The sequence below is a fragment of the Mytilus californianus genome, unplaced genomic scaffold (genome assembly GCF_021869535.1).
Source record: "Mytilus californianus isolate M0D057914Y unplaced genomic scaffold, xbMytCali1.0.p SCAF_15, whole genome shotgun sequence".
In the NCBI taxonomy this organism is placed as follows: domain Eukaryota; kingdom Metazoa; phylum Mollusca; class Bivalvia; order Mytilida; family Mytilidae; genus Mytilus; species Mytilus californianus.
In genome coordinates, this window is record NW_026262637.1 from 6,343,461 (window position 1) to 6,367,361 (window position 23,901).

The 23,901-nt window shown below is 32.3% G+C and overlaps 1 protein-coding gene across 17 annotated transcripts in view; it reads right to left on the reverse strand.

Annotated features, from left to right (window-relative positions):
• Positions 1–23,901, reverse strand: part of LOC127725278 (perlucin-like protein) — a 216,163-nt gene that overhangs the window by 136,472 nt on the left and 55,790 nt on the right. For 2 of the 17 annotated variants that reach the window (XR_007992901.1, XM_052232165.1), the window contains exons 1-2: positions 1,815–1,840; positions 1,327–1,607 (exon numbers count right to left, since the gene is read on the reverse strand). The exons of 10 other annotated variants lie outside the window; for them this stretch is intronic. Coding sequence is in view for 4 of the 7 variants with exons in the window: in XM_052232165.1 (XP_052088125.1) it covers positions 1,327–1,594 (268 nt within the window). In the remaining 3 variants the exon portion in view is untranslated. Of the gene's footprint in view, positions 1–469; positions 558–821; positions 896–1,326; positions 1,608–1,814; positions 1,841–23,901 lie in introns of those variants that run through there. 5 more of the 17 variants (XM_052232168.1, XM_052232167.1, XM_052232173.1 and 2 more) reach the window with 5 other exon arrangements.

Sequence of the window (23,901 nt, forward strand, 5' to 3'; positions counted from 1 at the left end):
CATAAATCGGAATAAAATTATAGTTCACCAAGACACATTTAATTAATGTACTGCCTTTTAAAGTGTTTCTGATCATCCTGAGTGTAGCAAAGTTTCCCAAATCACTGACAAAACATGAGTGAGAAGGACAATTGTATCGTCGTTTTGTTCATAAAAGCTTAAAATTCCGGTGATAAGTCGCGTTCCATAGTAAGTCCCAATCAAGGCACGGAGGACGGAATTATTACTAAGACAAATGGAACATTAATCTTTACATACTTGCACTTCTAACGAACCGAAGAAAAAGCCTAAATTTTCTTTCCGCTCCTAAACCTCTAGAAATAAATATGGTATTTTCCGACAATATGCATATATATCTACCATTGTCCTTGATATCAATGATAAGACTGGCTACTGGTATGCAAGTTTTAAGTTACATTAACTGAACACAAAAGGTTTCCAATTATGACATCTGAAGAAAAACCCTCACCTTTATTTGGTCTATTTGCTGCAATGTTGTTGTTTTCCTCTTTGTTGTCAATTTTGACAATATATCCTCCTATTTCTCTACATTTCCTCTGTTCAAGAATAAATTTCGGTAGTTTAATAAATATTGATTAAGGCATTGGACAAATTATATGCATTGAAATGTATAGTTTATTCAAACTATTGTAAACTGCTTTGTGTTTTTTATCATTCTATTAATATATATTGACCTTTGTAGAAAAATGGAAAAGACTTCAACTTGGAATTGAAATTCCTTTATATAATGAAGCATTTAACTGCTGGATGCTTAATGGAAATAAAATGACGAATTATTTAAAGTATTATTATTTACTCACTTCAGCCATAAACCAGTCTACAGATTCGGAACTGTAATAGTAACAGTGTCCATTATATTTGTTCCATTTAGTTTCTGAAATAAATACAAACAAGTATCGGTTTCTTTTAAAGTCACTATCTAAAATATGGTTAATCGTAATTCGATTATAGACCCATAACATTGCTTTAAGATTGCAACTAAATGTGTTAAAATCAAAGGTAACAATAGAAGAGGGGACAAAAAATACAAACGACAAACAACACCAAGACAACGGGTTGTCAAACATTTATGTGACGTTTCACTAGTAAATCATTTTGATATGAAACATTTTCATCTGAACAGCTTTTAAAAGACTTAAAAATTATTTATCATGTCATTTTCATTTTCTCAGTAAAGTGTTCGACTTCTCCACTGCGGTAAATTCAGTACTGTGCATACAATTAGCTTTGCATTAATAAAATACCTACTGTTGCAACTTCCAACTTTGAGACAACAGTGTCTAAGCTTTTCTTGTATGTACTTACTACGAAAATCTTTTCCAAGGACTTTAAAATCAGTGTCGAGTTTCTTTATCTTTTGACCCATGGTATTAAGAGATTTTTTAAACATGTCTAGTGTTTTTTTGTTGTCGTTTTCAAGTTTGATGAGAACTTTTCCAATATTTTCCTGCACATCTGTCAATGCTTTCCTTGATTTGTCAAAGTCTTCCTTAGACTCATTAGAAAGACAGGTTTGACAAACGATATGCTTGACGACCACAACCAGCAAAGTAATCTGGACTACGAACAGCATACTGTAGAACAAACTACAAAAACAACATAATCATTTATGTATCATTTTCTATTCAAACAAGTATATAAATTCACGTTTATTCGTGTAAACTGCTGTTACGATGCTAGGCTATGAAAGTTTATGGAGTACAATTATGATTTTAAGCTAAGTCTCTGATAAAACATAATTTATCCGATAAATACATGAATGTGTTCAGTAAGTTGTACTGCTTAACTCTTACCGTTTGGTTTCTTGAGCTTAAATCTGCCGATTTCATAATGTTTTTGAAACTTAAACGTTTATATATAATCATAATAAACTGCGTATTCCATAAATATGATCGACAGCTTAGGCACGCTATTGTTGACCTTTACAGAGGAGGAAGATATTTGTTTTCGTTTTAGTATCACATTATAAAGTTTGGTACTTACCTTGTATATTGTTATGAATAAAAGGAACATGACATCAATTGGTTATACAGACTTTAATCAAAGACATGGGTACATACAATATATTGAGAGTTAACTCGTCCCAAGTCTAATAAAGTTATGAACACATTTAATAGAGACAAAAAATATTACTATTACCACCAAATTATCAAATAGAAAAAGACAATAGACGGCAATAGTTTTATTGAGGAATGAAATGTTAATACATTATTCTTTTTTTTTTACATTAAATGACTCTTTGTTCTATGTACCCTTCAAGGTACAATACTGTACAGAGAGTTTTCGAATTATTTCTAACGAAATATCGAAACTATGTTGGCACTTCATTTATATTTTTCCATCAGTGGGGTTCGAACTCCAGCTAAAAGGCAAGCGCCACAGAACAGTTCCTCGTCGTCTCAAACTTGGTTTGTAACACAGTATATAATTTTAGTTTCATGGAATTCTTATTGATACATACTTAATAGCGCTAAGTAATATTTTTCTTCCTTTGGTGGTCAAACCAACGGGAATACACAGCTTTTGCATTATATGTACTTTTTATTGGATTAATCTCAACAAAATGGTGTGAGCTCTTGTGTTATGTATGGGAATGTAAAAAGTAAAATAACAAAAATACCGAACTCCAAGAAAAATTAAAAACGGAAAGTCCTTTATCAAATGGCAAATCAAAAGGTCAAACACATCAAACGAATGGAAAACAACTGTCATATTCCTGACTTTGTAAAGGCATTTCCTCATGTAGAAAATGATGGATAAAACATGGTTTTATACTAGCTTAACCTCTCACTTGTATGAGCTGCTTCTTCTCCACCATTGGCACCCGTCGTGATGCTCAGAACGACAATTGAATAACTACAAAAAATGAGATTTATCAACAATCGCCTTCAGTTAGGACCATAACCATACCGTATAGTAAGTTATAAAGATCCTCGACATGACAATATATAAAAAATAAAACGAGAAAAACAAACGGCCTGATTATTGCTAAAACAATAAACGAAAAACAAATATGATATACAGCAACCAACCACAACCACTGATTACAGGTCCTGAAGTAGAACAGACTTAATTAGAATGCGAAGATGTTAATCATGTTTGTGAGCATATAACCCTTCCCAAACATCACAATACAAGAATAGTTAAAAAAAAAAACTTGTTTCATCAGAAATAACTTTATATATTTTAAACAAAAAAAAAGGTATTTTCGTGCTACGATAAATATGGTCATTTATGATATAGATATTACTTAACGTTCAACCAAGTCATGGTGGTGTTCGTAAATATTTCGACTAGATTACTCAAGCGTCATCTTTTAGAACCCTTCTTCTTTATATACAGAAAAACATCAACTGGTTGATGATTACTTTCTGGCGCATGCCTTGTTTAACAATATTGTTAATGAATAAAAATATATTTTTGATTTCATAATAATTTTTCAATTTTTATATATACAAATGTATATGTAAGTAATATTTTTCAATTTCTATTTTTAATTTTTGGTATAAGATAAAAACAAGATACATATTAAACATGTAGGTGTTTGTAAGTGTCAAGGAGCATCTCTCTAGTGAGTTTCTCCTTGAAGCACTCAGTAGTGGTGCTGCAGGCTATTGGTTCAGGTAATTTGTTCCAGTCTTTTATAGTTTGGCAGAAAAATGAAAATTTGTAACTGTCTTTGCTGCATCGAATTTGTCGGTATGTTTGTTCGTGGTTAGACCTGGTGTTTGATTTGCTTTTAATTAGTATGTCAGTATGTGGTATGGCAATTTTGTTGTTTGTTATTCTATGGAACATATTTAATCTGCTTTTGAGTCTCCTTTCTTGTAATGTTGGCCAGTGAAGTGTGTTTATCATGTTTGTTACACTTTCGGTATATGTGTAGTTGGAGCATACATATCTCGCTGCACGTCTTTGCACTTTTTCTATGGAGTTAATGTTCTCTGTTGTGTAAGGGTCCCAGACAGTGCAGCAGTATTCAAGTTTTGGTCTAATAAGGGCTTGGTATGCTCGGTCTTTGATGGTTACTGAGTTTATTTTTAAATTTCTTCTGATGAATCCAAGGGTCTTATTTGCTTTTGATGTCATGTTCTGAATGTGTTTGTTCCATTTTAAATTTGATGATATAGTTATACCTAAATATTTTGCATTTTCAACTGTCTCAAGAATGTGACCGTGCATGTTATAATAAAAATGGATAGGTTTTTTCTTTGTGGTCACTCGAAGTATGTTGCATTTGTCAGGGTGGAACTGCATTAGCCAGTCTTGTTCCCATTTGAGTGCCCCTTCTAGGTCTTCCTGGAGTTTAAGGCAATCTGATGTTGATTTTATCTGTCGGTAAATGATGCTATCGTCAGCAAAGAGCCTGATTTGACTGTGATGTAAATAGTCAGGTAAGTCATTAATGTATATTAAAAATAGTATCGGACCTAATACAGTGCCCTGAGGAACACCTGATGTAACTGGTATGTTGTCAGAGGAATGGTTTTCTAGCATAACTGTTTGTGAACGATTTGAAAGGATAGATTTTATCCAGTTTGTAGCTTGATTTGATACACCGAAAAATTTAAGTTTATATAGTAAACTGTTGTGTGGAACTTTGTCAAAGGCTTTTGCGAAATCCATGATCAATATATAACATCAGGTTGGCATGAGTCTATTATAACAATGATCAATAAACTTCCAGCATTGACCACTTCCAAAACCGTGAAATTTGGATAGAGTGCTTTGATAGTTGTAGGTATGAAATCTTTCACACTGTGAATTATAAAGCGTTCAATCTCCTTTACTTCATGTTTAGGTATTTGAAATATGAACTGCTGGTCATGAATATTTTGGATGTATATATCCAAAGACGACATATCTGAAAGAAAGAAAAAACCAATACAGTTCTAAATAATGTAAAATAACTGGTATCTTGTTACGATATAAATGCAAATACAATGAAACTGTATCTTGACCTCTAAGCGTCTTTTTTTTGTTATCCTATATTATAATAATATTATATAATAATTCAGTCAAATTTGCCTGATTAGATTACCTTCTGTTCAAAGGTGATACCTATAAACTTTGCCTACAGTATTGTACAAAGAAAAAGAAAATGTGTTATGAATGCCAATGAGACAACTATCCACCAGACCAAATGCCGTAGATGTAAGCAACTAATAAATATCTAAAGGACACCATAAGACCTTCGACAATGAGAAAAACCAATACCGTAAAGTAATCGTTATATGGTCACATCATGACAAAATGTAAAAGAATTCAAAAGAGAAAAACGGCCTGACTTATGAACAAACAAATATGAAAGACAGCAATCAACGACAACCACTGAATTACAGGTTCCCGACTTGCTAAACAATCACCACCCCCTAACCTGGGTCAGTGTAACAGCAAACCATAAACAAAAACTAAAAAAAAAAATCAGTTGAAATAGTCTTAACTCATCAGATCGTCACAAGGCACAAAACATTACTTATCAGAAAGACATGGGACTCAAAGTACCGATCTTAGTGTACTCGCAGGTTGTTCAAAGCAAATTACAACAAATAAATAAATCATGGTTCCCAGACTAAAATATGAATCAGTACACAATCAATGGATTTAATGTAAAGACGTCACAAACAATCTGAGATAAACATGACACTGTGCAATGCATGCTTAAATATAAGAATCGATGGGATGCATGAACGTAAGTGCTCATTACTGTATAGGAATACGTATTTTGTGATGTTTTAAATTTTTCAATAAAAATTAAAGTGGGTACTGATGAAAACAATAATCAAAGATCGTATTATAATGTTAAATTGATAACCATTTAGAATGAATTTATTCAATTGATCGACAAGTTTACATGGATCGTATCTAAATTTACAGACTCTATAAACAACATCATCGAAAATGAGGATATAATATCCCGTTTGCAGTAGTTTTCTACAGCCAAACTTGAAAACCTAATATGTGTACCTATGAAAGAGTTCAGTTAAGGTGTTAAGGAATTTGTGATAACGAAATCCCTGACTAAATAATTTTCTATTGATACAAAGATTAAGGTCATTGGCAGTCACTACAGACACGGGAATAGCGAACGACTAGGGATATATATATAAATAGCGTTAGATAGGGCCAAAGGGGACACCAACTTCTAAAATTGGAAATTAATAAGAAAAAAGAAAGTTAGTTCCTCTTGTCGTGAATTTTTGTATAGAGTTTCCAGTTTGAACCCGAAATATCTAAATCAAGAAAAGTACAATTATTTGTGTTTATTAGATTTACAAATGTATTTAAAGTAAGTTCTATTGAGTAATTTTTTGGCAGTATATTAAGAGTTTTTTTATTCTGCAAGATAAATGTAGGTCGACTGTTTCTTTCTTCCTGGACTGGGATGAAAGGGGGAAATTTGGACTGTAACTGGGAAATTAAGGCATGTTGGAGAGTACCCCTCCGAGAGTTGTTGCAAGGGTTCTTTTTCATATGACACTAATCGAGTTTAACGTTCCACTTCCGACAGGACCTGGCTGCGTATTTATACATACTGCAAAACCAACACCCAACTTTATCTATAGTTTAAGTGACTGCCGGGTGGGATAGGTTCAAGGATGACCATATTTATAAACCTTATGTATATAAATGATTAAGATAAGGTTTGATAGATCGGACGATCCTACGTTAATGCATATATATAAATGGCGATTGCCAAATAAACGGATCCATTTATTACATCGGTGATCTATTTATTACATCGGTGATCCGTTTATTTGGCAATCGCCAATGGCAGTCAGCAGGGTTTAAGAACATTTTTTGTTCGACCTGTTAGTCAAATGTGTTTTGTTAAAATATACTTTAACACTTTTTTGGTCTTTTGGTAAATGTTGTTTATATATTTATATATATATCTGTATAGCGGAATCTATTAATTTAAATTTTTGAAAATTTTATAGAGAACTTAACAAAGAAATTTGTATGGATAGACAGGCAGGCTACTTCCTTTAGATTGATCTAAACATTATCTGTAAAGAAATAACAATTTCGAAGCTACACGTTTCATAGCATCGTGTCATAGTAGAACAATAACTTTTTCTTTAACATATGTTATGACATTGTTGGTTAACTGCATGTGCGTTATTCAATGTAGTTCGTGGACACGATACCATTTTCATAGTTGTGGAATATAGAAACGTTCAAAGTAGTAATGATCTTCGTTTGCTTGAAAATATTTGTATTCAGACGCAATCACTAGCTACTTCTTAAATTACCTCATAAAACAAGCTTTGAGTAAACAAGTAGTTTCTGGCGCAAATCCTAGAAAACTGTGTCTGAGCACGTCGCACCTGGTATAACTTATTTCCAGTATTTCGTTTACTTATGACTTTTGAATTTACCTTGAACTGTTGAAGTTATGCGTGTTTCGAATAATGGCAGTATACTATCTGTCTTTTACATTACGCTATAAATAGACACATATTTATATGTAAATCAATATATTATATTGTATGCGAAATTTTCTAGGTGTAACGAACTTACATACATACTTACTTACCGTTACACTAATGGATATTTGAAACCAAAAATAACTTGCAACATATCTTCTACAACACATACATAGTCAACGTTCGTCTAAATTCGTGGTTATTTTCTCTGAAATTTATGAAAGAAATTTAAGGTATAACTAAAAAAAAACCAATTTGGTAGTTTTTTTACCAAACACGAATATGGGTCATTTTCAACAAATGTAGAATTTTCAATACACCTTTGCTTTAATTTCGTTTTTAATGGACAATGTAACTGTAAATTGTAGGATTTATGAGTCGAAACATCGATAATAAACCCGATTTAGATCTATTTTGATATCATCAAAGTATTTAAGTCCAATTTTTGCGTATTTTATGTACGTACGGTGTCATAGTAACACATTTCAATGATTTTTTTTCCTATTTTCTGATTGCATTGAAATTGCAAAAGGAATTATTTTCGAATTTAATCATGACTCTTACGAAAAATCACAGTTTCTTTATTATTCTATGTATTTTTTTTCTTACAAAATTAATTTAATCGGCATACATGAAATTTATATGCGCCACTCCTTACCGACCTCTTTTTATTTTCATATGAGTCGGAGTTCCTTCTGACAGCTGTCAAAAACAAGAAGATAAAAGAAATCAGATCATTTAATTTCACATTCAGATATATTGATGATGTTCTTTCCATTAACAATTCAAACTTTTCTGATTGGGTTCCATCAATATATCCTCCAGAACTAGAAATTCAAGAAACAGCAGACACGGCTTCCTCTGCCTCATTTTTAGACTTATACCTGGAATTTGACATAAACGGTCATCTCAGTACCAGAATCTATGACAAAAAAGACGATTTTAATTTTGAAATTATCATTTCCCCCCCACCTTAGTAGCAATATAAAAACTTCACCTGCATATGGGATATACATTCCCCAACTAATTCGGTATTCAAGAGCTTGCAGCTGCTACTCAGACTTTGTAAAACGTCACCAGTGTCTGAGCATAAAGTTGATGAAACAGGGGTATGTCAAAGAACGTCTAGTCCCTTTTCTAAAAAAGTTCATCGGAAGATACCAAGACCTTGTTGATAAATATTCCGTATCAACTTCACAAATAATACACGATGGTCTTGAAGTATAGATATTGTTATTATACTTTTTAATTTCAACAATATTTTACTTGTAAAAGTGCTATTACGTGTTGGAAACCAAAATTAAAACAGTAAAATATTATTATTGCATCAAAAGGAGTGTTTTTTTTCACAACAGCAGTCATAAATGAAGAAATTTGTCTATCCTGTTATGTTAATCTTGTTACTATGGTCACATTAAAAGGATAGACACTATTTGAGATAATTGACAATAATTTTACACATAATGAAATGGTCGGTTGTTTGAACTCATTTAAATGTTGCAACGTCTTTATCTTCCCAGTTTAGCATATATACAAATTGCAATACTGCTTTCGGTAACAGGATAGACAAAAAGGGTACAGGATATAACTTAATATTGTAACATATCGTAATCGTACGTTCTTGTAACCAAAAACAAAAGTGACAAATGCGACAGCATGCGAGGGAATTACTTGATATTGGGTTTATTAGAAAAAAGAAAAAATGATGAACATAATGAATTGCTATCTTAGACCTACGTTGTTGGTGGTTATTTTTATAACCTTTGAAAACCAACGTTTAGAGGTTTTTTTTCAGTACAACATGGAAAATTGACAAATAACTATCATAACACAGATTGAAAATTGATACAAGTTATTACTATTGAAAACAATCTTATTGGCCATGAAAAACAAGCTTAAAGCTTTTCTAAATAACTCGAAATTATTTTGAACATGGTAACAGCAGAGACAAAATATTGCACCACCTATCAAAAATGTTTCAATATATTCTTGTATATCATTATCAAGATTGCATCTTTAATATGTTGTTAATCATAGAACCGCTATAATGTCTGCTGAACAGATCGAAGACCAGTTTATACTGTCAGTCACCAGTTACCATCACCTTGCATTTTATGCAACAACAGACGCGTTGCGTATACACAAATACTTTAAATTTATTTCATTTCAAAAAATTTGGTTTTGTTTTATCCTGATTTTTGGGGTTTTGTAATCTACGCGTGCGGGAACATGACGTTGATTTTAGAAATTTATCCGTTTCCAGATTAATAATTAGAAAAGTTTACTTTTGACAACATTTCTTTTAAAAGAAAATTTTTTTTTTTTTTTTATTTTAGAATGAATTTCTTCAATGCAGAGCAATTTGTTGTTTCCAGGTGACATAAATTCGAATTCAGTTCAGATGTACCGAAATTGTTTGTTCATTTCACAAACCTCCTCCTTTTTGCCACAGAATAGCCAATATTTAGGAATAATAGGAATTTCTATAATTTAAGAACTGGATCCATAAATGACCGCAACTGGTCTTCGTACCAACAAAATGTCATGCAAAAATTGACACACTATAGTAACATTAACCCGCTCCAAATCTATGGTCCTAATTGTAACTTTTGTTAACACTTTTTATGATAAAAGAATATATCCAAGAGCAGTTCCGGTTAATTGTTTGAGAAAAACCGCGAATTTCTTACGGTAATAACTGGTACTGGAACTGGGAACGTTCGAACGATCGATTTTTATTTCGTCTTTTTTTGTTTTATTTCGTTTTTTGTGCATTATTGTTTTCTTAATACACAATTTTATTTGTATTTAATGTCCTGTACCAAGTCAGGAATATGGCAATTGTTACTTGGTTACAATGGTGAATTGTTTGAGAAAAACCGCGAATTTCTTACGGTAATAACTGGTACTGGAACTGGGAACGTTCGAACGATCGATTTTTATTTCATCATTTTTTGTTTTATTTCGTTTTTTGTGCATTATTGTTTTCTCAGTACACAATTGTATTTGTATTTAATGTCCTGTACCAAGTCAGGAATATGGCAATTGTTATCACATAGTCCGTTTTTATGTAAGTTGACGTTTGTTTTTGTAGCAGTTCAGTGTTTCTGTTGTTTCCTCTTATAGTTGATGTGTTTCTCTCAGTTTTGGTTTGTGACCCGGATTTGTTTCAGTTAAATCGAGTTATGACTATTGAACATCGGTATTCTACTATTGCCTTTTTAAATATGTTATTTTTCCATTGTCATTGAAAATATCATATTGCAGCTTCATAATTTTCATACTTGTTCTATGTTGAATAATTATTTAAATGCAAATCAAAGTGTGTATATTCAATGATATAATAGATATAATACATCTTTTATATAAAAGTTAAACAGTCACAAAACAACACAGTACAAATAATTATGAATCTTGAAATCCATTCGCATAAATATCATCCATCTTTAATAAAAACCCTTAAGTCTGACAGTTCTGAAAATTAAACACACGCACTTGTATCTAAAAATATACATATATTCTAGTTAATGAAATTGTACCTATAGGTTCAGTATTTTCTCAGGTAATCAAATTTGCTATATTTATCTTATACACTGTTTAATTCAAGTTTTATATTTTGCCCGTTAATATTCAAACATCTAATCTTAATTATTTCTATACATTGCGTCGAAAAAAAAATAAATATTACGGAAACGGGAAAAATTTTTAATTGCATCACTTCACCAAATGATGATCATAACAAAATTCTGACAATAGGCCATAACCTAATTAATATAAAGGGATTAGTTGGGTACACTTTTTTTGCATTTCGGAGTATTTCGAAAATATGCAATGTCGGACGGTTTTTGGATTTTCTAACATACTGACCTGGACTGACAGCGAAATTGTCACAGCTTGTTTAACTATTTTTAATGTGAGAGTGCTTCTCAATATATTTTTCTTTTATCTTTGTTTTTAATGGTTTTTCTTTATATCATGTTTTGCCATCTTCCTTAGTATTCATTCGTGTGTCAATTAGGTCGGTTACTCTACAGAGCTTATGTTTACTATGCAAATGTGTACATATTATGTCTGACTAAAATTTACTTACTACTTAATTACTTACTTATTTACATACTTATTTACTTCAGTTATTGGTTTTGTTTGTGTCGCTATATTGTTTCCTTTGATTTTTGTATGTTTGTTTGTTTTGTTTTTCATTTTTTTAGTGTGTTTTTGCTTTTCTTGTGTTTGCTTTTTAGTTGCCCTTGGAAAGGAAATTATTAAAGGTTGATGTAAAACAAATCCTAGTACACCAAATATACATATCCGAAGTCCATTACTAGAGAAAAATACTAGAGTAATGGACATCTGATGATATATATATATATATTTATAAACAAGTCTAAATTGAAAACAACGTTCAAACATATGATTGCGTTGGATAAAAAAACGCAATTTTTATACGTGTGCATGCAAAACAAATTTCTTGGTAGAGGGGTCTAAATACAGCACAAACAACATTTTCCAAAAGACCAAAAAAGTGAAAAAGTATATTTTAACAAAACGCATTTGACTAGCAGGTCGAACAAAAGATGTTCTTAAACCCTGCTGACTGCCATTGGCGATTGCCAAATAAACGGATCACCAGATGTAACAAAATGGATCTTTACTATTAATCTTATACCAAACGGAATACAATAAACTTGCGGAAAAGATGATATACCGCAAACAAAAGGTGCAAAAATTAGTACACCATATCCGGATTTCGACAATTAATGTCTCTTCAGTGATGTTAGGAATCGAAACGGTATTTGGAAGGCCATATAATATACCTCAATTTAGGATAGACTCTTGAATTTTGAAGAGTAGAAATAGGATGAACGGATTATATTAACCCGAAGGCAAATATAATACAAGCCCAAACGAAAAAATATAAACAAGTCTTAATTTAAAACAACGTTCAAAACTATGATTGCGTTTGATAAAAACCGCAATTTTTATACGTGTGCATGTAAAACAATTTTCTTGGTAAAGGGGTCTAAATACAGCACAAACAACATTTTCCAACTTGGCTTGAAAATCATGTGCAATCTGTCAAGACTTTGTTATCAGTCACATCATTTGTGTATATTCATTTTACATATCTAGAAAGCTGTGGGCAGCCTTTATTGTTACTTTGTTGTTTTTTTTGTTTGTTTTGATTTTAAAACTTACTTAGTTTGTTTTTGTAGCAGGTCAGTGTGTCTGTTGTTCCGTTGTTTTCTTCTTATAGTTGATGTGTTTCCCTCGGTTTTGGTTTGTGACCCGAGTTTGTTTCAGTTAAATCGATTTATAACTATTGCAGTATACTACTATTGCCTCATTAGTCATATATATTTTACGAAGTTATATTTGACATTTTACATTGTAGGTCATTGCACCAAATTTTTCGCGGGAAATGAGTTTAGAGTTGTTTACCGTTTATTTACATCAATCGGGTTTTTTTTATTATTATTATTTCACTTTACCTTCGCATTGAGATAAAGTCCGAAAGCACTATGCTAATGCAGCTGTGGGAATGGCGATAACATTCCTCAATCATATTTTGTATGAAAACTAGAGTCCAGCATTAGTTTCTGATTGGATCAAAGGTATAGAAAACATCTCATGTCTTTGAAGTAGGATTGCGTTTATAGTTGACAGTTACATAAGACCACTGTGCATATTCTGAACGACGTGGAATCATACACCTGGTTTTCCCTGCACTCTCAGAATTAATTAATTGATAGGCAAAATAAAACGTTCTACTTTGTTGTGATCAATCATGATACATTTTTGTTACAAAATTCCTTGTCATTGAAATGAGGTTATTTATCCCCAAACTGCTGTCATGTGTGATTTTATTGATATATGGTTACTCAATGCCCGGCAGCAAATATGTCCTATGTTAGATTGATGACTGGATCGCTGTTTAAATTCATGTGGCAAATTAAATGCAAATCCGGACGAGAACATAATAATGTACGTGATATGAATATAAACCCTGACACGCTGAGAAGGATTTGTAACGAGCTAGTTCACAAGGTAACAGTCAACAGGAAGACGCAGCAAACGACTCAGACACATTATTACGACTGCAAGCTGACCAGTCTTTGCTCTTATTCCTGAATGACGCGCGCTTAACGAGGGAGCAGCAAATACCAATTTTGAAGTCTGGTTTGATCCGGCCAAAGTTCGAATCAACGACCGTCCACTTTCTAAGTGGACACACTGCCACAAGACTACCAAGGCATGTGATTTGATTGATAAATGGCTTTTCAATGCTTAGCAGCTAAAATTTATAGGTTGGGGATCACTCGCCAAATGGGACATAGATGTATTGATATGAATAAAATTGCAGAAATGTTTTTTTGAACTTTTATATCGTAAAAGCCTACATATTTCTTATAGAATCATGGTAAACAGGGAATTTAGAAAAAAATATGGTTATCCCTTTTTCTTTAGAAATGAGAGCATTACATCGATTGTTTCAAATAGCATCACATTCAGCTTACAATCATGACAGTATACATTTACAAGAATGTAGCATCATACTACCTTGATGCTTACCCCTTTTGTCCCCAAAAATGCTTGAGACTGGCACGTGCCCAGAGGCTAAATACATCACCTTCTGTATGCCCAACAATGCCACAAGACATCTTTTTTCTGTACCAAATGCAAAGAAGAAAATTATCCAATTTTTTCAAGGAAGAAAGGTAAAGCTAGACTGATGCAGATTAAATTGATTGATATTATGTAAAGGAAACACCTCTTATATATTATTTTGTTTTTGTTTTTTGACAAATCGATAACAACAAATAGAAATATACATGTACTTCATTTGTCAAATGGAAAACCAGCTGTAACATAAATCAATGTTATCTAACACTGTAAAATACATGTATTAAATGATAAACATCTGTTGTTGACTTTTACAAATTTATCATCATCATCACAGTTATATTCTTGAATTTACTTTTCTTATTTTTTGAAAAACCAAAATTAAAATTCATGGTTGTATGAACTTTTTACAAAAATTAAGCAATATTCAATGAATGTGATATTTATTAATAATTGTCAAAGGTTCCTGATCATACAACCACGAAATTTCAGATTTATATTTTTTCAAGACCTTTCATGAAAACAATGTTCATAGGAGTTCTTTATATGGTACTTTGACATGTCAGCTATTCATCAAAATCTTATTGGGATCTCATTTTGTAAACTTTGATTAATTTAATGATTAAATAATCACGAGATTCTTTAGAGAATCGTTAAAATGCATGAAAAACTCAGGACAGTTCATCCAATTATAAAATCAAAATGTTTCTTATGTATAACTATATGGTTCATGGGCGTGTCCTAGAAAGTTCAACAGTCCAAATCAACAGTTGATGAACTATGTTTTAGAACTGATCATGAGCAGATCATGAACGTTCATAAAATCTTCAAACAAATCAATGCAAGGGGGATACAATTTTCGCCTTAAAATGAAGTAACAGATTTTAACATTTTGAAAAACTGATCCGAACTACATGTTTTTAAATTTGTCCTAACTAGACAATGGTACATGGTATTCAGAAAATAAAAACAAATTTTACATTTAACGAGTTACCATGGCAACAAACCATGACGAAATTTTTATATGTTGTATAATTTCTTGATTTTCCTAGTTTTAAGTCAATTTTAAAGTATATTTTAGATTGGCAAAGTATGTGCGCACACAAGAAACAACTTTATTTTTGGTTAGATTATGTCAATAGTTATATTAAAGCTTCTCTTAAATTATTTTGTTGTTTCTTGGCAGCGCACGGTGTTTCCACAATGGAATTAACGATGGAAACTGCATAAATTCTGTATTTTACATTGTTTTCATGAAAACGGTACAGATAATGACGTAATTGTGACGTCATCAGATAAAAAATCTAAAGTTTTTCATTTATATTTCTCGACTCTGTGCATTTCCTTACATTATGTGCAAATTTGGAATAATTGTCAAACATTTCCTTTTCTTGGACCAAAACCGGGCTTTAACGCCCCTACTCCTTTTTAATAGGCAGTCACTGATAATTATATCTGCTTGAAATTCTAAACTCGTTACCGTATATTAGGGAGTTCTTCCAAGCTGTCTAATTCAAAACATGGATAGTCATAAAAAGTAAAATAACAAAAAAACCGAACTCCGAGGAAAATTCTAAACGGAAAGTCCCTAAGCAAATGCCAAAATCAAAAGCTCAAACACATCAAATGAATTGAAAACAACTGTCATATTCATAATAGACAGTTTTTTCAATAGTTTCTGGGTGAAAAAATAAGGTCATATCCGGATTTTTTAAGTCCGCCAATATAACCCTTGCTTCACAGGGGCATTCGTTTGGCCGAGCAGGATGTATGAATACACAGTCACGTATGGTATGAATGTGGCATTTAACTCCAATGCCTCGACTAGGTAGAGTGCCAAATCAAAGAACCCTTACAAACCAGCACTCTGGGATGCAAAGTTGACCTGTAGATAGGCAAAATTTCAGTCCGTATGCATAAAAGGTACTCTCCTTTCTAGTGCCAGTCTAACGTTTCCGCCTCTCATCCCGGTCTACATTCCTTTCGTAGTAGTTGTTAATTTGTTCTCGCTCTACAAAACTAGCCTTAGATACTAGTATACATATTTTGTAGTCATATATTGAGGGTATAATATTCTTTTTTTTACTTAAAACCAATTTTATTTATTCAGATAGCATGCATATGAAGGAAGTTGTTGTTTTAACTGGGAATCGTACTGATTCTCGACATGATTTATTTGCTCATTACATATGTCGGTGTATTATAATTATAACTAGCTAATTGTTTCCAAACGTACAATGTACTTGTTATTGAACTAGTTAGTTTTAAAACTAAATAGTTATTCATTGAATTATTTCCGTTAACTCTTTCTATTGCTATGTATTTCCGATATAATAATCCATTTCTCAACCAGGGATATAACATGCCTCAAAATACAATTTACGGATAAGATTAATCATTCAAAAACGAATATCAGATTAGAGCATTTACATATACATTGCAAGCCAGCGTTTTTTTTATTTGTGGCTTTTCCATCTTTGATTCTTGAGCATACATTATGAAGCACATGCCACATACACGGAAAAATCATGTCTTGACCCACTTCTGCTAAATAGTTTTTAAATTTCCAGTTTATTAAAGTTATTCGATAAAACTAAATTACACCAGCCACATTCTGTTTTTTTTTCAAATTTCAAGTTTTTAGAAAATGCATTTCCTGGAGTTCTTTAATACGTTGTATATACCGTTTTATCTACGCAACATAATTGAACTGCTGGTGATATATTCGATTCAAGTTACCCAGTCCAATGCATGCCTTGAAAGTATAACTGAGTTTAAAATAATACATAAATTTTATAATTTAGTGGTGTGTTCACTAATTTTATTGCTACCTATTTATGTGTTACTTAGGGTACATTAGTCATATCGATGGTATCAGCATGTCAGTAGAAATATAACAAATTCAAGTATTTATGATAAACCTTGACAATCGGAAGGCATAGACTCCCAACAGAAACAGTGTAAGAACGTATTTACTCGAAACAGAGTGAGAACTACTGCGACGACAGGATCAGAACGCATGAACATCCAGCAGAGTGAAAACGGCTGCGACGACAGGGTAAAAACCCATGAACTTTCAACAAAATAAGAACGGCTGCGATGATAGCATAAAAACGTATGAACTCCCACCAAAATGAGAACGGCTGCGACGATATTATAAGAATGCATAAACTCCAAGCAGAGTAAGAATCATCGAAAAAGCTAGAATGTATCAAATACCTATCATTTAGAAGTAATTTTCAAAGCCAGGGAACAAATATTTAATGTGCTTCATCGGTTACAAATACTTACCTTGGTTTACACGTAGATACTGCATGCTTCCGAAGCTTCTATAGTAATTTATGTTAACCCTATGAGATTTAATTGTGATACGTTTAGTTCATGCACGAAACTCGTTATATTGAATCGTGGTGTTCCTCCAAGAAAGTTATATTTAAAAGAAAAACGATGTTTGGATTGAGAATTTAAAGTTTTCACCACATGTTTTCTAGAGGTTATTAATGTTTTAACTTGGCCGTTGACTTATTAAATTTACATGAAAGTCGCAAAGAACTTCCAAGTTCCAATTCCTATGGTCTGTCAATTATTGGCCTCTCGTTTATACTGCCGCCGAATTTGAAGATAAGACTTTACAAAAGACTGTTAGGACTGATACTTTTAATAATTATTCTTGAGCGGCTGTATCCAACAAAAACAATGACATTGCTACCTTAGATAGTTTCCTGTAGATGGTAGCAAATTTATACCCTGTTAACAATATCATGTTTATCTTTTCTATTTCCTTGTTCAAGTTAGGGGTCATCCTCTTAGCAGCTGCAGTGTGCATGTGTTTATTGATAGTATGTCTTAATTTTACGAAATATATATTTCTCTAACTCTTACTAGATTTATACTTTTCCTGACCTGTTGATTATTTTTATTTAATCAACGTGTGGTTCTTTTGATCTCAGTTTGCCATTGGTCAAAATTCGATTATGACGTATAATTTTCTTGCTTTTCTCTGAAATTCCCATTGTGACTTCATGAAAAAAGGCGACCATGTCTGATGATGTCACATAGAAAAAACACATCTTTTTGTAGATCATTTGAAAAGAAGAATTATGATTATCTGCATATCGTCTAAAAATCATTAGAGAAACAGATTCCACCACCAAATCTCGTGCAACACGATATTTATTCACTGTCGACAGTTAAATTTTAAATATTAAAAACGCTCGGCGAGCCTCGCGTTTTAAATTTGAAAATTTAATTGTCTCGAGTGAATAAATATCGTATCACACTTGATGCATATATATATATATATAAATATATAGGTAGAGGTTTTAGCGCATGTAAAACTGATTTGACTCCACCATAGTTTGTGTCTGCACCAATTCAGGCTATCTTGACCATGATCCGTTGACAAGTTTTCTTTTCATCTCAAACTGATGGTTTTTTTTTAAAGGAAATAATGGCACAGTTGAATAGGACGAGCGATAACATACTTAATTAATGTTCGATTATTTTTGTGCAATGCATGCATCGTGAATCAAGTTGTCTTATTATGTTTGGAGATTGTTTAGAGATTGGCGAATTGATCTTAATGTCTGGATTTCTTGTAGAATTTTTTCCTTCTTCTCCCCTTTTTAATTTATTTCCTTTTGAAGTATTGAGTATCCTGTAAGTAATCGGTAAAAGTAAAAATTCCTTTTCATTTTATGATTTGTTCAGAAGTTACTTATTGACATGAACTCAAACACTAAATTAGAACTGTTAAAACATTTTCCCAAGAGAAAAGATGTTAAAACAAACACTTGAAGTCCTTATTCTTATTCATGTGATCTCAATCTTAAATAATATTGATCAATTCAAAAATATACGTATACAAGAACTTATGTTCATGCAGTATAAACGAAATTCTGTAGAGTATCATTCTTATTACTTATAAGTGCTCGTATATTTGTTTTCTGTAAATGTTTTTTTTTTGTTTTTTTTTTATAGTGATTAAGATTTTTACACATTGTTGACTGCTGTACCCCTATTTTTGACATTTTTTACCTATTATGTCCACACATTGTTATCAATATAATGGAATTTTATGTGACTGTCATACAAGACAAGTGAGAGGTTAAGCTAGCTATAAAACCAGGTTAAACCCACCATTTTCAACATAAGAAAATGCCTGTACCAAGTCAGGATAACGACAGTTGTTGTCCATTCGTTTGATGTGTTTGAGCTTTTGATTTTGCCATTTAATTAGGGACTTTACGTTTTGAATTTTCTTTGGAGTTCGGTATCTTTGTTATTTTACTTGTCCCATCTAATGTTTATGATGATCTGGACATTGGTCATCAGTTTTTAAAGATGTCAACAGTGAATTAGTTTATCACGCATTTATTTTTTTTGCTTTTTCACTTTACACACCAGATCTCGAGACCGAGATAATTGTATAGAATAACACGTTCTAAATGATTGATTGAATCATTGGTTATTGCTGACAGTGTTTCAGTGCAAAATGCCTAGTGGTAAAAAACACACAAGCGACACTATAATAAAAGTTATACGTGGAAAGAAAAGTAATGACAGGATAATTGTTCGATAACGCTCCTGGTGGTGTACTGCTAGTCAGTTCTCCAATATTGACTTGATTTTAAACATACCTTTCATTACTCATAAGTCGAAAATAAACTGACAATGCCAGGGCAATAAACGAAAACGACAAAAGACAAACAGTATACAAAACAAACATAGAAATGTGAAGACTGAGCAACACGAAGTCCACCAAAGCCCAGGGGTGATCTCAGGTGCTTCTGAGGGGTAGACAGATCCAGCTCCATATGTGGCACCTGACGTGTTGCTCATGTAAGTACAATCTCGGTAATAAGTTTAATTCGGTAGGTCACATTTCAGGAAAAGAGGACCGGATTGTGCACGTGGTTACAACAATTGGAACACATCTGTCATCTATGAATCAGATATTCCATAACGTTCAATCAAATTGAACGGCGTCTGTAGAATTTACCAGGGATTTTTTTTATAATGTTTTCTTTGAAAGATTTAGAAATGATCATTAACTAAGGTTCAAACTGCATAAGGCAAGAACAAAATTGTTTCGGAGATCATCATTATACATGAACATGTAGCGTCTAAAGTATCTATGTGTAATTATATACCCTGGCTTTCAAATAACTGTTTGTTTGAGTGTTTCTACTGAAGGTTCATGTAGACAAGCGCTTCTACAAATAGAGAGTCATTTTTATTTTAACGGAGGCGAATATGTTAAAAAGTGAACAGAAATATATATTTGAAACTTTTTAATACTAACCCCTGAAACTTTCGCTTCATTTGAGAACTATTTTTTAATTTATTTAATTTTACTAAGCCCTTTATAATTATGTTAGACTGTTTTTTTCATTGTAATGTTGGACCATGCTAATTATAAGCATGTTTCTACCTGAATAACAACTAAAACATTCAGACCAAAGTGTATCACTAGAATAATTATTTCGAGCCATCCTGCTCTTTACTTGTTTAGCTGGAACGACTTATATGAATGAGAAATTTGAAGTTATCTAGATTAACCGAAAGCTAACTAAGGAAATTGCAAAATAATAAACTGAATTACCAATTTTCTAAATAAGATACAGTACAGCAGTAAATCAAAATAAATTTTGAAAGACTTAAATGTTTTCTCCAGTTTACGCCAAATTGATTTTGTTTTAAAAAAATGCTCTGTCAAATTTATATAGCATATAAGTATATTTGTGTTAATTAATCAAATCATTATATCTTAACTCCTGACAATTTCCAATGGCGAACATTGTCATACCATGCTGCTTAAAAGTGGGCTGTTGGTTTTACATGTCTTGATGGTGAGGTTAAACTAATGTTTTAAGGGTTAACCTAACATCAGCTTGGATCGTTCTATAGATATGTTCAAAATTACTTATATTTCAGCATATCGACATGTTTTATTCTTACCGAATCCCTTGAGATGATGATTACAAAGATCGTTTTACTTGTTGCTGTATTAGTTTCTAATGGTATTATAGCTATCACGTGGTTATCACCGACCAATAGAAGTGCTATAACGGTTCTGCTGTCCATGATTGCTTTATACGACACGTTGACAATGCTTTTCAGTACGTTATTGTCCATTGTTGGATATTTGTTTGTGGTTTTGTCCTACAGCGACGATTGCTATTTAGCGTTTGTGACTTTTAACTTAGCGAGGGTATTTCACGTTATATTGTCATACTCCACGACGTTCATTGCGGTGCAGCGCTGGGTTATCTGTATCTCTCCGTTTGCTGGACCATGTTATTGCAGACTGAAGTCGACACTTTTATGCGGATTAGTGTCCATTATAGCAGTAGTCCTTGTATTTTTTCCACGCATTTTTATTTCGGGATTGGGTGAATTGAAAGCTTTGAAAAATAAAACATCATATTTGTGTGACACAGATTCTATTTTAAGTGATGATGCCTTTCTTGAATATCTGAACGTGGATAACATCCTTCGCTTTCTCACAATCTTCGCACAAAAAACAATAATCATAATTTGTATGATAATATGTGATGTTACTGTGAGTCGTAAGAAGATAGAAGCTGGTCGGTCCTCAGACCAAAAAAATAAAGTGAGAACCACCACAATGCTAATCCTTATCATGCTATCATATGTCATTGGAGAGTTTCCAGGTTCAATACTCTTCTTCTTTATTTCATTTTATCCAGATGTCCAAATATGACTGAAGACGGATATTGGCATTAAGTTCTGTAATATGTCTTTGACTTTGAGTTATCTCCTCAATATTTGGGTGTACATCATAATGTCTAAGCTGTTCAGAGAAAGTCTCACAGAAATGATTTGTAGGGAAAAGAAACAACATAGGAAAGCACACGTTTACCGGGTAAAAACTCCGCCAGCTAAAAAGGAGAATTTGGAAGCTCGAAAGACTACTGATGAAGATGACAAAGATTACAAGCATAAGCAATAAGGTATTGGAAAAAAATGCTGAACGAAGGAACCTTGAAGGATTTCAGCAATATAACTACACTATCTTAAATCCTGATATTTCGATCAATATGTTTATCAGAACCTTTTGTTTATGTTGTTTCGCTTATCGCTGTTTGAATATTTGGTAATATATATTTTTATTAAATTTCAATTAAGAAAAGTTCGCCAGACGCATAACATTTATAAAGTTTTATTTTTGTTTTTCAATATTTTACTATATAGAACACCAAATACGAACTACATTTGTTTCTTTCCAATGTACTTTCCAAACAGTTTCAGACACTTCACTTTAGTTTAAATCTAAGAGGTAAAATTGATTGAAGCAATAATTATACATTAAGCAAAGAAACAAAGACATATACACCTACAATGCTTTGTTTTGAAAGAAAAAAAGAGAAAGCATTATCTGCAAAGGGAAATAGAGACAAAATATTGTTTCGGTAACACGAAAAAAAAGGGACATCAATACGCAAATAAAAGAGAAAAAATATTCAGATGGTACCGTTTGTGTTAACAATAACCGTCTCTTGCAAGACAACCACCGAGTCGAGATAAATTTTGGTGAACGAGGAGGGAAAAAGGGGGCCTGCTGTCATACGGGAAAATTGTGAATATATATTTTTTTCATGTATAGTAGGACTGTCCAATATTTTACAGAATGGACTGTTATCGGCTTATATCCTTTACAGAATGTAACATGGAAATTCGGATTGGCCCTATCTACATGTAGCTTGGGATTTAATATGAATTGTGCCATTCGAAGAAAGTTGTAATTCATTAATAATCGTTAATCTTCATTCTTTAAAGCTATCAAAAATCAATAAAACCTGATGTTTATAAAATATTTTCTTAGAAAAAGGAGAAGCGAAAGATACCAAGAGGACATTCAACGTATAAATCGAAAATAAACTGACAACGCCATGGCCAAAAAAGTCCAACAGACAAACAACAGTAAAGAGAACACAATATAAAAAAACTAAGGACTGAACAACACAAACTCCACAAAAACCCAGGGAAAGTCTTAGCTGTTTCTGAAGGATAATAAAATCCTAAAAGTGAAAATATGTCTATTTTTGAAAAATTTAAATATGCAAAACAATTACTAGACAGGTCAAAACGTATGCAAATACGATAACTTTGCCACATGGCTACATAAATACAGTTTACGGGATATCAAATTTAACGAAGGAAAACGTTTCCATATTTATATTGATTATATAATGCACTTTAACGCATCCCATCATCCTTCCAAATGAGTTTTCAATTGTCATACGATCGGCGACACTATTGAAAATAGTTAATAGGTCAAACTTCCAAATTGTAACATAATGCAGAGTTATAAAGTTTCCATGTACCTATGGGTAATTAATTGGAAGGAGAGCATCCAGTTGATAAACACCCAACATCCTTTGTAGTCGAAAATTGCGTGCTTTCTGTTCAGTATTGATACGGTGGTTGCACAAGTGCACCAGAATTTTCTAACCTTGCAAAGCACATAATTTTTCCCGATGTTTTGTAATTTCATGTTGTTCAGGAATTAGTTTATAAATAGATTGTTTTGTGGAAAGTAATTTGTCCCTTTGTCTATTTTATTTTACATTGACCATGGTATATATTGTTTGTCTTTCATCAACTGCTGATTTTGTTGCCCTCTATAATTTTAAACTTTTTTGTGAAGATTCGGTCACCAGGATAAGTGACAATTTAATCTCGCAATCCTGTTGTCCTTGCTACATTTGCAGATACATGTCCTTTTATAAAATTTAGTGTTCGTCTCCAATCATTCTATCGTAATTGCAATTCTGAAACTTGTTATTCTTCTTCGTTTTATAAT